Source organism: Protopterus annectens, chromosome 5.part0 (genome assembly GCF_019279795.1).
Source record: "Protopterus annectens isolate FY-2018-M chromosome 5.part0, PAN1.0, whole genome shotgun sequence".
NCBI classification, from domain to species: Eukaryota; Metazoa; Chordata; order Ceratodontiformes; family Protopteridae; genus Protopterus; species Protopterus annectens.
This window is the reverse complement of record NC_056735.1, coordinates 1415378516-1415394478: the sequence shown is the minus strand read 5'-3', so window position 1 is coordinate 1415394478 and position 15963 is coordinate 1415378516. Positions and strand designations below refer to the sequence as shown.

The 15963-nt window shown below is 36.8% G+C and overlaps 1 protein-coding gene across 3 annotated transcripts; it reads right to left on the bottom strand.

The window, feature by feature from the left end:
- Nucleotides 1-5859: 5859 nt before the first annotated feature.
- LOC122801709 (G-protein coupled receptor 183-like) lies at nt 5860-15124 on the bottom strand. Of its 3 annotated transcripts, none has more exons than XM_044071226.1 (2): nt 14983-15124; nt 5860-9681 (listed from the first exon to the last, which is right to left on the bottom strand). In XM_044071226.1, exon 2 carries the CDS (start codon nt 9651-9653, stop codon nt 8568-8570), a length of 1086 nt encoding a protein of 361 aa, XP_043927161.1. In that variant the 5' UTR covers nt 9654-9681; nt 14983-15124; the 3' UTR covers nt 5860-8567. The 3 variants fall into 3 exon arrangements, with proteins under 3 accessions (XP_043927161.1, XP_043927159.1, XP_043927160.1); XM_044071224.1 differs by lacking the exon at nt 14983-15124 and adding an exon at nt 13213-13660; XM_044071225.1 differs by lacking the exon at nt 14983-15124 and adding an exon at nt 13491-13660.
- Between the last annotated feature and the right edge of the window lie 839 nt (nt 15125-15963).

The following is a 15963-nucleotide window of genomic DNA, read 5'->3' as shown; positions in this document are numbered from 1 at the left end:
ATTAAAAAAAAGAGAAAAACATAAAAAGAAAATATAAAGAAAATATTAGGAAAACAATTGTATATATCATATTTGTATGTTACGGTTTTATATTCTTCATTATTTTATTATACTTTCTTTCTCTTTGGACCTTAAATGATTATTTGCATTGTATTCTGTCTTAATTTTACTTACATCAGGTTACATGTCACTGCCCTTCTAAAATGTACTTTATTTACTTTGTTTTATTATAAAAACTATCAAGCCCTGCTTTTCTGAATTATTATCAGTTCTTCCACTTCCTTCTAGATTTTAAAGATTCCCTGCACACCTCCAGTGGTAGTTACTACTGATTAAATTGTTTTTCTTTTGTTAGTGTTCATTTTAATTCCTTCTCTTTGCTCTTTCATCCTGTCTCTGCTTGTTGTTCTTTTGACTCCTCTTGTTATCATGCTTCTTTTGTGATTTACCTGGAAGTTTGTCTTTTGCCACTATTTCTTTACTCATGGGCATTTTAAACTTCTACCATAATTCTTCGTGTATTTTGCATCTTCTCTTATTTGAACATTCTGTGTTGAAGTTAATGAGCTTCCCACCTGGCTGTCCATGACCATAGTACACACAATGTTATTTTACATACAATTCCCTCTTTCCTAACAAAAATGTTCATAAGATATTTTATGTGGCTGTCAACAGCCATGAACTCACCTTAATTCTCTGAATCCTGTAACAACTTCATACTCATCTAACATTCAGAATATTTCTGCAAACCACATTGTCTTTTAATCAGCACTTCAAAGTACTAACATTAGCTGTTTATAAAACTACATACATATTTTTAAATAGCAACTATGGCTGAGCCAGTTACTGGATTTCTGACTTAAACCACTTGGTGATTCAAATTATGGAGGGTGTATGAAGATTGTCAAACTGCAAACTTGGTCGTTTATAGTTACAGCTGATAAACAAACACTACTGCAATCAAATTTGGTAGTGTTTGGGATAATGGTAAGGACAAGAGGAGTTCAAACATCTGACTTCACAAGTTTTGTGGGTACAGGGCTTCTCCATACAAACCAGTCAAGTTTTATCTTTTTTTTTTCTTCCTGGTTGAAATGAAAATTTTGCCATGGGCCAGGCAATTTGAAACTGGTATGACAGCAATATGATATTTCCTGTGACTTTCCCCAAAATTATTTTAACAATGCTAACCATATAAACCTAACACTCAAAAAATATAAAATGCAAACATTTGTGTCTGTGTTCACTTTGTTTTGATTTAAACCATGTCAGAATATTCTTAAATACAGGCCTTCTCATGTAGAAGTATTATTGATTACCAGATTCCTAATTCTGGTGCACTCTTTCTTAGGGTTACCTCAAAGTATTGATTTAACAACTGTATCATGCTATTACTTCTTTACACATTTGCATCTCAGACCTGTTTTATTTCTTACTAGACTATGCTTATTAGTAGAGCAATTATTCTTTGTTTTTTTTCCATCTCTCCTCTAATCTTTGACCTCCTCCATTCTACTGGAGATCTTCTTTCTTATTTAATCAAGTAATATACATTTTTCTGCAGTCAAATCCATGCCCTGGATCTTATCCACCACTATAGTATTCTAGTCATTCTAGAAGTATTTGTTTCTTTCTAATGAGCCTATGTTGCTCTCACTGGCTTGTTTCTTTTTACAACTTTTTGCCCTTGCTACCTGCCAACAATCTGACCTTGTCCCAGCCACTCAGCCCATATGTTTAATACTGACCAACAAATACCAAGAAGAGTCATCAACCAAGAAGCTATCAAGGGTGTTTTTAAGGTTTTTTAGCTTTCAACCCATCCCTAGCCTGGTGTACTTCAACAAAGTGCTGGGGAAGAGTTTGCAATTGCTGTCTACAGAGAATGGCCCCTCACTTCTGCAAGGGATGCAACCCCAGGCAATTATTCCTCCCCAGGCCATGAGCAGTGGACTTTCCAATCTCCATCAGGGAGACTGTATCACTCAGTGTGCCCATAAGTGCATGCAAACTCACCATCTCCCAGTAGATGCAAGCAGGCCATAGTCACTAGCAGCTTTGCCTCCCTACCTGGCAACTGCAGTGCTGTGGTCACTAGTAGAACCCTAATAACCTGGGTTACACTCATGATTCCACTCTTTGTGCCATGGAGCCAGGATACATTTTTTACACATGTTGCCAGAAGTGTATCAATACTTATGAAACTGTTTTTCACCAATACTTCACCTCCTTATATGTTCAAATGGAATATAAGCTCTGCTTCAGAGCAGAAAGGCAAGAAGGAAGCATATAAATTCTCCTGGTAAGAGAATAATGACATTTCTGTGATACCCCTTATAGATTTCCACAAGCCACTATAAATGTGACTCTAGGTCATACTTTTAAAAATGTGGAAGCCAGGCTCTAGACTATAGAATGCAACTTAGTAAGACAGAGGGGTGGTTTATAGATGTTCTTCAGGCCTGTTCAACTTTTTCAAGTTAAGCTGGACAGAAGGACTAGCCTGTACTAGTAGAGGATCTGTTGTTATGGCTATTTGGAAGAGTTAAAAAGCTATGGGTACCTCTCTAGATACCATGTGGAGTCCTACATAGTAAATATCTCATACCATATAACAGAAGTGATGAATAGTAGGGGATGTTCATTTTCAAACATGTATGCATGTTTAAGAGATGTGACAAAACGTCCTCCTGTTTATTATTTTGTGAAGATGCCAATTATGAGTGAGTCAGATCTTTCCAACTCTGGACAGAGAATTTTTACTAACAGCAATAGTGGTCTCACCCTCATTCCCTATCTGAGGCTCCTCACTTAGTGTATAAGTCTGATGTCCTACCTCACCCCATCATTGGTCTCTTGGATGTATGCTGCAGAATCAGATTAATGCAGGTGATGCTCACAGGATGAGATTGGAGGCTGGCAGAATGCATTTGCCTTTTCCACAGTTAATTCATTTCTGAAATGAAACAGAGAAATTTAATTAAGGGCTGCAGGGAGAAGACATAGTTTTGACCACAACGTTAAACCTGCTAGGGCTTCCACCCCACATACAAATCTCTCCATCTTATGTTTCACTATTATGTGGTATACTCACTGTGATCTTCAATTGTATATTAAGGGGTCTTGGAAATGGTAGACCCATTAATATTTTGAACTGGCAAGCTCTATTATAGAATGTGTGTTACTGGGAAATATCCACTGGGTAGAACAATTAGCTATCATCTAGAGATGCCCGACTATGATTATGGCTATGAAATTTTAATGGAATCTGTACAGATAAGGTACATGATCTTTGAGTATTATTTGATTGTATGACATTAAGAACTATTTTACCATGCCTCTGAAATATACCATGTTTAAGATACGTTCAAAGTTTTGAGGATTCTTTTATCTTATAGACACCATTTCCATACCTGTCTATGGCCTCTGTTCTAATGCACATTCCTATGGCCTCTGTTCTCATGCATGTTCTAAATGCCACTACTCCTCTTCATCCCCTAAATGTTATTTTGTTTATTTAAATAAATATTTTTATGTCTGCAATAGCTAGATAGACAGGCAGATAGATAGATAAATAAATGAATTAAAAGTGGACAGTAAAACTACATGGTTAATAAAATGTTAACAGTTAAAAGAAATAAAATAAAATGAGTGAAATGAAATGGGATGTTTTAGATCTTTTGCATAATAACAGCAAAGGTATTATACATACTACAAAGAGCATTAGCTGCACTGCCTTTTTCAACAGCATATACAGTATTCACAAATTCTTGTATACAATCCCCTAGATGTATTGCCTATGTTATATACCTCATAGACATACAACATAGACCATAACTTTTGATTAATAATTACATTTCCCTGGTATGCATACCTCTGGAAACGCTTTGGAATCTCAAATTTCAATATCTCGCGACCAAAGTGTCGAATCTGCAGATGCGTGAAACTGCAGAATATCGAACCTGGAAATGTCAAACCCACGGTACTGACAGTGCGTTAGGTAAGTGGTTTTTTAAGGGTTTTTAGGAGGGTTTGTGTGTTTGTGAGTGTGTCGGGGAGTGTTAGGTGTGGGTTAGGGGATGTAGGTGAGAGTGTGAGTATGTCAGTGTTGAGAGTGGTGGTGTTTCTATCTGTGTGATGTGTGTTTGTGTGAGGGGTGTGTGGAATGTATGTTGGTGGGTTTTGTGTGTGTTGGTGTTTAGTGTGACCTCTGAGTTAGTATATATAAGTAGGGGGTGTATGAAGGGGTGCAGCCCACCACATGGGGGGTTGCATGGGGGGCTTGCCCCCCTGCTTATAGTAAGTGTGTGTGTCTGTGTGTGTGTGTGTGTTTGTGTTATTGTGTGGAGGTAGGTGTAGTTGTGCTTGTGTGTGTGTGCTTTAATGGTCACAATTTTGGGTTTTGTGGTTTTGGTTTTTGTGTTTTTGGTGTTTTGGCTTTATAGTCTCGAAATACTGAAATCTGATATTTCAGTAGTTTGAAATTATAAAGTGAATCCATACCTCTCTACCATTTAGGGTAAGGGTAGGGATATCATGGGCTAAATGTTTACACTGATTACAATCAAAGGATTGACAGATGTCTATTATAACGTTTTCTTGTCTTTATTTAAGTTGGTTAGCCTGGACTGAAAGATATCTTTAAAATTTCTGCCTCTCTTTCTAACAAAAACAGGGGCTCTCCTACCGTATTAATGATATTCCGAAAGCCTCTAATATCTTCTGGTTACTTCTTCTTAACCTTATAATATCCAGAGCATCTGATGAACTGCAAAATAATATGACTGTCCAAAAGTCTTTGGTCTCTTTTTTGTCAGCTCAATAGATGTTCTTCTGCTTCCTGGATGATAACTTGTCTGTCCACCTGCATCAACCTCTCTCATGTTCTCTTCATTTAAATCTGTTGGGTAACCTCTTTAATTAAACTTGTTTGCCATTTTCTGCTCTCTTTGGCCAGCATCTCTTCATTCTTTGTAAGGCAGCTGGCTCTGACAAGTCCTTTCACCATATTGCCTTTTAGGGTCTCGGACTGTATACAGCTATACCTCAAGAAAGTGTTATCCTGCAAAGGACTTTTATATTCGTTTTTAACTCCCCACAGTTCTTATAGATGTCTAATGCAAATAACTGATAGTATTACAGTCTTGAAAATTCCAAATAATCATATGCATCATTAAGGAAACTCATAAACAGGTTTAAATTCATTACATGCCTAACTACAATAGAAAAATATTGTCGATACAGCATTTACAAAAAGCAATATATTGCTTAAAATTGGATTTTAGAATATGTTTCTTTTCTTAACAAGTCATAAAAATATTTGCATAGCTGGCAGCCATTATTGCCCCCATTGCCACAACAATTATTTGCTAGTACTTAAACTAAATAAATGATATGATAAAATTATATCAAGCATTTCTATATATAACCTTACTTTGCCATTTGAAAAGCATCCATTGTCTCCTCCTCATAAGCCATGCATAAATCATACTGGCAGTCTTTGGAGCACCTTAAAGGGGAGGCTGAGATATTTTCTCTCCCACCTTCTACAGGTTGTAAATATGCATAATATGGATGAAATATAGCCAAAAGATGCAACAGATAATGGACAACAATTATTATTATTATTATTATATTTGTCATGCAGTGCAATGATAAAAACTGTGAACAAAAGGGGTCACTTAAAGAAAATTTTGCTGAAGACATTACAGGCATGCTCAAATCTGCAAACTATAATGACACAACAGAATTAAGGCACTGTTAAAAATAGTAATAACAGCAGATAAACTTAGATAAATTGAACATTTTATGTCTGATTAATCAAGAACTAAGTCAAATGAATTGACATGGAGACAGTCTATAAAATAAATACAACACTATAGCAGAATGTTTTATTTGTTTTAATTCTGCAGAGATGAACTTTTTCCATTCAGAACAAGGATGTCAAATAGAAAAACTGGAACTTAAATCTTAGAAACATCCTACTCATTATTTGTTTCATATGTGAGCATTGTAAGGTCAACCAAAATATTGCTGATTTTTCTTTTTTGACATAACCATTGTTTTCTGCTCCTACTAAAAGTCACATTCAAGACATTCACTATATAGAATATTGTACAGACATCAGTATGCTTATTTATAATACATTTATGTGGCACTTCAGTCAGCATACTTTATCAGGTTAATCTAAAACAGAACCTTAAAATGTTAAACATTTTAGTATTTGCTTATATGACCACTGAAACTGAATATGCAAGATGTAGAGCCATGCCTGTGGATGTATTACACTGTGTGTGAGCTGCAGGTACTCACTGACAATCTAGAGCTACAATCATGACTGTGCAAACAGAAAAAGAAACCACTGTTAAATGGAAAAACATAACATAATTTGCATATGTAAATGGCACACAAATAAGGCCAGTTTTACTGTATGCATGATTCATGAACTGGGTGGTATGATTAATCTTTACTGACCAAGTAGCCATTGGAGTACCAAGAATTTGGGACATCTGAGATGTAGAAAAGCAGGGTACAATGTCAGCAGCATTACTGGTACACAGTACAGTGGAGGGCTGGATCAATGGCATAGACCCATAAACCAGACATGTACCAGCCAATAAACTGCTGCCTACAAGTATAAATGAATTGCACCCCCCCTGTGCAAGCTTGTTATTATTATATTTCAGCAGTTGTTTCCATGTAAGCTATGCCCTTGCTTTGGATCTGCTGGACAGCAGTGTGTCAGTTTACCAAACTCCAGCACCCCTCAGTTTTACATGCCATGCTTACATACATAGATACTACTCAGGGTCTCGTGCATGAACCGCTCTTTTGCCTACAGCACAAACCACAGTGTTGAGCGAATTATACAATATGAAAGCCTCCAGTGCAGAGTGTAGTAATCAAGCAGGTATGGAATGCAGTTCTCTGGGGGATAGTCACAACATTTAAACTAGTTGGGTATCATTCTTTACGGAGATTACTGGAAGTTCACAGTAATTGGAACAGCAGTCAAAATACCCACTGCTACAGTTTGTTCCCAGCAAGTTAACTTGGGTTCAGCTGTTCTCTAATTCATTGTCCAGTCAGAGTTATTTCTTCCAGGATCACCATTGTCATTTGATATTAGTAGCCACTTTAGAATGCTCTACATTACAAATAAGAGCATTTGCTGTCCCATGGAAGACACTGAAATAGAGTAGATGTTCACATTTCTGCACTGTAGTACGAGATAAATTAAAAAGGGTGTATGTAGAATTAGTATGTAGGTTGTATGGGGAAAGCTGGGTGGGAAGTCTGGTCATGGAATACCTAACATGGGGCTATGTAGAGTCATTTTGTAACAATCTTTTTCTATAACAACATCAGACTGCTGAATGATAAGCCAGAGTTATGAATCTGCAGATTACAGTCCCCTGGTTTTTGACCCTACAGCTTTGAGCAGATGCATTGCAATGGGATGATGATATTGAATCCTCATGATTGCTTGGCAGGTATGGGCAACCCTTATTCTGGCAGATGTACCTTACAACTGCCCTTCAAAAGTGTAGTACTTGATGATACTCAGCACAAAATGGTTACCCCCCCCCCCCCCCCCAGTGAGGGCTGTTCAGGACTCCTACACTATATTATCTGGCTGATCACAGCTGTCTTGCTATTGGTATTTGGTGGTCTGCCTTAGTACAGTATCTGAGTCTTTGACTTTAGCTATACTCACCTCCTCTATCTGCATTGTAAATTCTATGGATAGTGATTTTCCTTATGAGGCACAGCAGCTGCACAAAGGAATTTCTAAATGTTCCAATTATTGATACAGATATTTTCAGAGAGTTTTGCCTATGAAAAGTTATGCTGTGCAAATGCTCTGCAAAAGGAATCTGACCACTCAAAAAAGTCAACACATGGATTGCACTACCAAGGCTGGCAACAAAATAGATCATTGTAGAATATACTCTTTAGTGACATATCACAGGTAATTGTACTTTATATGCAAAATTTTGCATTTAATTAACATTTTTAATGACTGCAATGCTCATTTTATGACTACTATATTACCCACTTGTTACTAAATTAATGTCTGTATAATAATGCACCATGGATTATACAAAAGCCAGGGATTTGTAAAATTATAAAAACAAAGCAGTGCATCTATGGAATTTTGTTAACTGCAGGAAGATGGTAATAACAAAATATTTTCTACTATTTATCTATTTAAAAATGTTGACTGCGGACTCAAACTTCCCTTGTGGGAGTCATTTCACAGAACAGGGCAATCACTTAATAAACTGGCTAAGGATAACACAAAAACAATTATGCCTTTATGTAAATTCATACACATTTCATATGAAATGCCATAACAAAGACCTGTTTTTTTTTTTTTTTTTTTTTTAGCACAAGACTGGCCCTGCTGGATCTGGTTACCACTTTTGGGGACAGTACACTACAAAAATCACTCCTTATATAAAAATGTGAGATGGCACAATCTTTGTCTACTGAAGGCAAAACGTCCTGCAGATGACTGCTTTTAGATTGAACAGTACTGTTGCATAATGCCTAATGCCAAATGTTTAAATGGATTCAGACTGACAGTTGGTTTGGCTGTTACCTGAGGTTTCAGAAGAGGTTTTTCCAGTGGATGATAAATGAGAGGAAATATGAGTCTTAAACAAGTATATTACTTTTGCCTTATAACCTTTAAAAGCAAAAAAGTATATAACTGGATCAATACAGCAGTTTAGATTCATCAGTGAAACAGTAATTTGGAGAGACACTTTGAAGGCTTTTTGTTCTTCACAAGCTGGCCTGTATATAAGCTCTTTGAACATAAACTGTATTATATTTATGTGGTATGGAGTGAAACAGATGAGGAAAGCAATTAGAATGATACAAATAACAATGATTGCTCTTTTGTTGTGTCCCTTCTTGTCAGTTAAGGGGTTTTCCTTCGCTGCTTTACTTAATTTCCAGTTGACATGTAAATAACAGACAGCAATGATAATTATTGGTATGCAATAACTTATGACGCAAGCAAAAAGAAGCAAAATAGGCAAGTTTGGAATTTTGTCAAGGTTGAAGTATTCCATACATGTCACTTTGTCCCCATTTGGCATGACCATTGGCTTGAGAAGTAATGGTACCGTCTGGCAGAAAACTAAACCCCAAATAAAGCAACAAATATACCTCACATTTTCAACTCTTCTGAATTTGCTGTACTGCTGAGAATGGACAACTGCAATGTACCGATCAATGCTTATAACAGTCATAAAATAAATACCAACATAGGTGTTGACATAAAATATAAAAGCAGTGAGTCTGCAGACATAGTCCCCAAATGGCCAGTGGAACTCCATGATATAGTAAGCAATTCGTCCAGGCAAGGATAGTGTAAATAAGGCATCTGAGACAGCAAGGTTTGTTAAATATAAAGTTGTTGGGTTGCTTTTCCTTTCACTTTTGCATGATATATAAAGGGCAAGGATATTGGCAGAGAAGCCAAAAAGAAGTATAGTAACATAGAACAATGAAAAACACACTTTTGCCGTGGCAGGATAGATGTGCACACTGCATTTTTTCTCACTGTCATTGGTCAGTGCATTCTCCCATGTAGCATTTGTCAGAGCATTTAATTGTGTAACATACAGACTGGAAGTCATGGCTGCTCTTCAGATACGATTGTATTGTCTGTCAAAAACACAAAAGCATGTTAGTATCATACATAGCTATAAAACATATAAGTTAATAGAACAAGAATATACACTTCATAAATTAATTTGAATTTTTCAACAAGAGTAGATGACGAAAAGGAACCAGTTGATGGACTAGAGTCTATGCTAGTTTGTTCAAGGTATACACTCTTTAGAGAGACATCTGTGGCAAAGTGGTTTGCTAGTAATAACAAATTCAATTAATTGCCTGAAGGTATTCAGGTAGGTAGCTATTACTAGATTTTCTCTGAACCATAGTCTGGAAGAACAGCAGAGAAAAATATATCTCTCATAAGATGTAAGATTTTGTGAAAAACAGTGAAAACGACTGTCATTAAATAACAGCAAACATTAGAGAGGTACACATCTTCAAATTCAGAAAATGTATTTTAACATATACCCTCTTTTACTTTTCACCCTATAAGTGAAAGTTTTCAATATTTAAAAAGTGCCTTTGATTTCAGCCTTTATACATGATCATATTCTCTGCTTTTTAAGGAAAGAGACAGAAAGTTATGACTGCTGCAAAAACTATACAGTGGTTAAATATTTTGTAATGGTGAGTTACTAGTTATGTTGATCAGATGAAGAAAATAAATTAAATGGGTCCTTAGCATCTCACTGCATCTCAACTAACCAAACTGCAGACTACTCTACAAATCTGAAAGCCATCTGCCAGAAACAGCTTACTGAATATACATCTCTGCATGCTAGTGCACACCATGAGAGTGCTATGTTAACTCTGTGATGACCTCAACATTTGGGAAGAAAAATAATTTAACCTGATTCCTTCTTTTGCTCTGCACCCTCAGGAGATAAAACTTTACCCCACACCTTCCTTAGTTATTACTCTCACTACAAGGTCACACCACCACTGTTGTGTCCAACAGTAACACGTGATCCAAAAAGAGTGGTTTGAATCCCCTGCTGTTGCACAACCTCACAGTAAAAATAGTGCTTAAAGGAGGGTGTGCACTATGCCATCACTTGCTGGATATAGAGGTTGCTTGGTCCTCTGCAAAAGCATTTAAAAAATGCATCAGTTTAAAGCATTTTGGTTAAGGCGGCTATGATACTGGCTACTTATAGTGTTTGGTAAAATGTGGTTCAACTACAGTGATTCAGTAGCTTAAGCAGTGGAAGAATATGTAACAATAAAAAGTTGTGAACCTAAATCCTTACTGCTATATAAAATAGACACAATTCAAGCATAGTCACATAGCTTCAACAAAGTGGATGATATCTGGTATAATAATGTTTAGAGCACTGCAAGTGGCTACTCTTACTCAGAACATATTAAGAGCTCAGACAGCATTTAAACTCTAGAGGTATACAGCTAGACCTCATTAGTGTCCTCTTACAAGTTATACAATTAAATACAAAATGTATACATTCACTATGGACATAACAGCAAATGGGTCACAGTCTTATGTTTTACTATGTATGCCACTTCTGAAGGTTTCTTAGCTATCTGAAGCAAAAGCAACAGTTTTGCTATAAGCAACTTTTCCTTAATGTACACAGATTCATTTCTGAAATCAAATAAATGTTAGCCCTAAAACAAAATTGCAGTATGTTTGAAAAATAATACATGATTTTGTTATTTTTATAATTTTATATAAAACTTAATGCATCTACAGAAAGTATAATTACAGAAATGGAATTTGGCATAACCTCTTTAGCATACACAATAAAAAATTATACACATCTGATGCAAAATATATGCTATTTTTGTAATTTATTTTGTTGATAAAGATGGCCCCCACCTTTTTTTGCAGCTAAAAACTCCTGAAATTACATCATGTAAGACTGAGCCCACAATGCTTCACTATCTAAATTAATATAGGCAACTCTGTTTTCATGCTGACTGCAGAAACAAGAGAGCATTCCATTCTTAGAAGACAAGTTATCTTTTATGTCTTGCAGGTAGAGCATTTTACATTGAAAATTAACATGTCTACCCTTGTAGTAGTGAAGCTAAAATGTAAATAAGAAGTTGCTGTCCTACAAAAAGTTGTTTGTGACAATCGAGAATGCCTCATTATCCAAAATCTATCATGATGTCATTGTTGTGTGAAGTCACACAGAAAAACTGAGTAGACTGTGAAACTAAAAACATATTATAAAAATATAAATACCCCTGCATAGTGCATCACATATTCCAGATTTCACAGGAGATGCAGGGGTTCAGGCAATCATATTCCATGAAATAATAAAAAAGTTGAACTGCTCTTTTAATGTATGGAATTAAAAGGTTTCAACTCCATTCAATGCTGCAGATAAAAATGTTTCTGTAATTGCAATATGTTGCACAGCCTGTTAAGATACAAAATAAATTTATACAGCACAACTGAGCAGAGAAGAAAGGCTTATTAAGTTGAAAAGAATACACCTACGCGGGAGACCAAGCAGTCAAGATCATGTCTCCTCAACAAAGAAAGTACAGTCATCTTTATACTATAAAAGCTCTGAGCAAACATTTTGCAATGAAAAAGTATTATACAAAACACTTCTCCCTTTTCAAGCCCAAACAATGAGCCATAACTTTTACAGAATACATGGGCAATACCTGTCATATGAAAAAAATGACCAGCTTACAAACTAGTAGTACTTGAATATGTGTTATCCGAAAAACAAACATATGCAAATTAAAGAAATGCAATACTGCCCTGACCATTTCACACTGCACAGGTCCTTTGTTAAAGTGCATGGTTTTCATATGAGGATAATTAAGTCCCTGCATCAGTGAAAGAAGTGAATGAGACAAAGGAGTAGAAAGCCGCACTACACAGTTATCACCTTTGCTTCGACTGTGACTATAAAACTATTAAACAAATCCCCCTTACTCATAAAATGCTTAGATTTGTAAAAGAAAGCAAATATGCTGAACAGAGGCAGATAGCAACTTACATAAAACCAAATATCCATCTCTGCTTACTTTTTTCATATCTACCTCATTCTCTAATAAAGACTAACATGTTGTGTACCCCTCTAGGTAAATATTGCTGCACTGTTGTGGTCCTCATCAGTACAGCGCTGCAACACTGTTACTTTACTAAGCAGGTGCCAGATACCAGAACAGGGGCAGAAGAAGCGGGGGTGCCAGAGAAATCAGTCGGCCATTGCAAAGACAATCACCTCCACTACAAATTTCAATTTAAATATTTAAAATTTGCAAAAAAGTTGGAATATTAAACAGAAGCAGCTTCCATCACATTTAAAATATCCACTTTAGTTCATCCTGCAAGTTCAAAACATATCAAATTAGGAAAATCCGTGTATTATAAAGGATGCCTGATACACCAGTTACCACGACATCGTATGTCTCATTGTCCTAGTGTGCATAAATAATTATGACATTCTGAGCTTTGCTGTTAACTGTTTATACTACCTCTCAAAGTAACATTTCTGGGTAAACATCGCTATGCCAAATACTCTCTATTATAAAGAGAGAAACGGCGCATGTAGGGGAAGGGTTGTATAATAAAGAAACAAAACAATCCCATACTTTACACTAAATAACCACTGTTCTGTTTTCGAAACACTGACGAAATTGTTTTCAGCAGATTTGCAGTTTTCAGAATCAGATTCACTCGTGGAATGCAGTCTTCTTGTCACGATGTCTTTACATCCCTTACAAAAACTAATTTCGATGTTTCTGTGTGTACTAGCTCGGGTCTCGTCGCTGGTTTTAGTGTTAACGCAGCTTACTTACGCAGACATACTCAGCTTTATGTTAACTTAAGGGCTGCAATCAATAAAAGGCAGATCTGAGATAGCAGTTACCTCACAAGTGTGTTCCGCTGAACCCCATAAATCAGAAAGTCCGTTTTGTTGAGCCCACAGGTTAGGAAAACATAACTGACTGCCTTTTTACAGCGAGCAAACGTGCCACTCATACAGGTCCACACAGTTCCTTCAGTGTTGTTTAGTAGCCAGTTCTATGTGTCACAAGAGGGAACTGCCTCGGAATGGGTGCGTGCGTTTGGGTGCCCACATACATACATACCTCATGTAGCGGTGGGAGCATTTACACCACTTCCGCATCTGTAACATATAACTTTCTTGAAAACGTCTGCCAGTACTGGCAACTTTGCAAATGTTTCTTGAAAAAAGCGAGGTAGGTTAACCACGCAGTACCCCCCCCCCAGCACCTGTAGCGCAGTTGGCATAGAGAACAACTTCCATTGCTCCTTTTACCACCAGAATGCAGTTTTACTGACTGTTCTGGATTGTTAAGTATAATGCAGGCTGGATGGAGGCAGTAAATTGAGTAATCTATACATTTCCTATTTATCATTTCCCTAAGGTGACAGACTCCAGAATTTTTAAGGCAGTGGTTCAATTAATAAGGATGCAGGTAAACTATGCGCCTTTTGTGCGACTAGAGCCAGTGATATGTCTCAACTGTCCAGAATTTCGCAGAATGTCCAGATTTTTGCCTCATACTTTGATGTGTCCCTCATAATATTCGGGAAACCAGTGAGGAGTGAAGTCAACAAATAATGACAGACATTTGTGAGTTTCAGACTTCATATCTTTCAGAAAATACATACTAACGCAAAACGTGTTATTCTAGCAACTTTTTGAAATTTATTAGAGCAGTATCTAAAATCCGTCCCTTTATTCAGGAAACAAGTTTTAAGCGCTAAATAAGTTTAAACAATGCGGTCTTTATATAATATGTGTAAGATTTAATAAATCATATATAAATTATTATACGTAAACTACAAAGAAAGCCACGTATACTTATTCAAACACCACGTGGCCTCTACTATAATTAAAATGTGAACATAAGCGCAGCTACCACGTGCCCTACGGGGCAGAAGTATAACCACAAGAACGTTCTAGTTTGTAGTTACCAGGTTAGCTAGCCTCGTTGCATTGCAAACCCACCTCACAAATGTGTATACTTCTTGTAGTCGCAGCCTCATAGCATTGCCTACACCAATCTCACATTTAAACACGCACACTCCTTCGGAAGGCTGCTTAATATTTCGAAGTCTTGCTCCTAGGCCACCACAGCTGTAATAAAACCTCGTTATTAAATGATCCTACCCATCCCTAAATAAGTTATACAAATCTACGTTGCAAACACTCTTTCTAAACTTCTGAAAAGATTGTCGGAACAATGTAATCGGATTAAAAACTATCTGGCTGCAGAAGAAGAACTCTCTTTAGGTTTTTGAAAAGTGGTAAACTCAGCTCTGACAAGAAAACTGCACTGATGCTCCCTCATAAGTACTTGACAGGAATACTATACAAGAGAGAAGGTTACCAGTTGCTGGTTTGGAGATTGTTCAGTCTTTGACCTCTGGTTGCCTTTCAGTCCTTTGTCTGGGTCTCCCACGTTGCAGCTTGGAACTTCCAAAAAGTTTCCCTTGACTTGTTGGAGTTAATAGTAAAGTGAAGGGCAAGGGATAACAGAAACCGCCTGTCTCTTGTTAGAAACGTGACATGCCTAACTTAATATTAGGGGCTTCCCCTTTAACTCACTTAACCGAAATGACAGAAACACGTATAAAATCATCGGAGATCAAATGTAAAATTCATAGCTGCTTTAGTAATATTGCTTGCTACTGACGTGACATTTCTTTCTAATCATGATATCAGAAAAATAATTCTGCAAAGTACTGATAATGTTGCATCTTTAAGTCACAGAGAAATAATTGCTACATAGGTTACAATTTTTTTTGGATTCAAGATAACTGTACCCACGATACACTTTTGCAGTTCTGATATCAAAATAACAATCAATATTACAGCTTATGCACTTGTTGGGCGTCGGGCTGGCAACTCGGCACCGTAAAAATCCACTGCCGATCATTAGCGGACCGGTGATCCGCTGTGGCGACCCCTAACCGGGAAAAGCCAAAAAGCATTATTATTACAGCTTATGCACTCAGCACATTTGATGCCAGATGCTGGGAAGGTGGTATATGTAGTCTGGGATGGAACAAAACATACACTTGTAGTTGCATGTTTGTTCAGATGAATTTTTTTATGTTTCTACTAAGAAATATGAAATATGGGGGCATGGCCAAGATGGCTGACTGAGAGCAGCATAGGTTCATAGGTTGATACTAGGCTATCTCCCCTAGGGCATTTATAAGCCTAGCCAGAGTGTGTTTGGCTTTCACCACCCTTTTAGATTAGTTGACTGTGCCTCTGTATAGTAGGTCACAGAAGATAGTCCTTTTAAGGTTAGTTTACCGTGCCTCTGTCTAGTGGGGACACAGAAGAGATCCCAGGGGTAAAC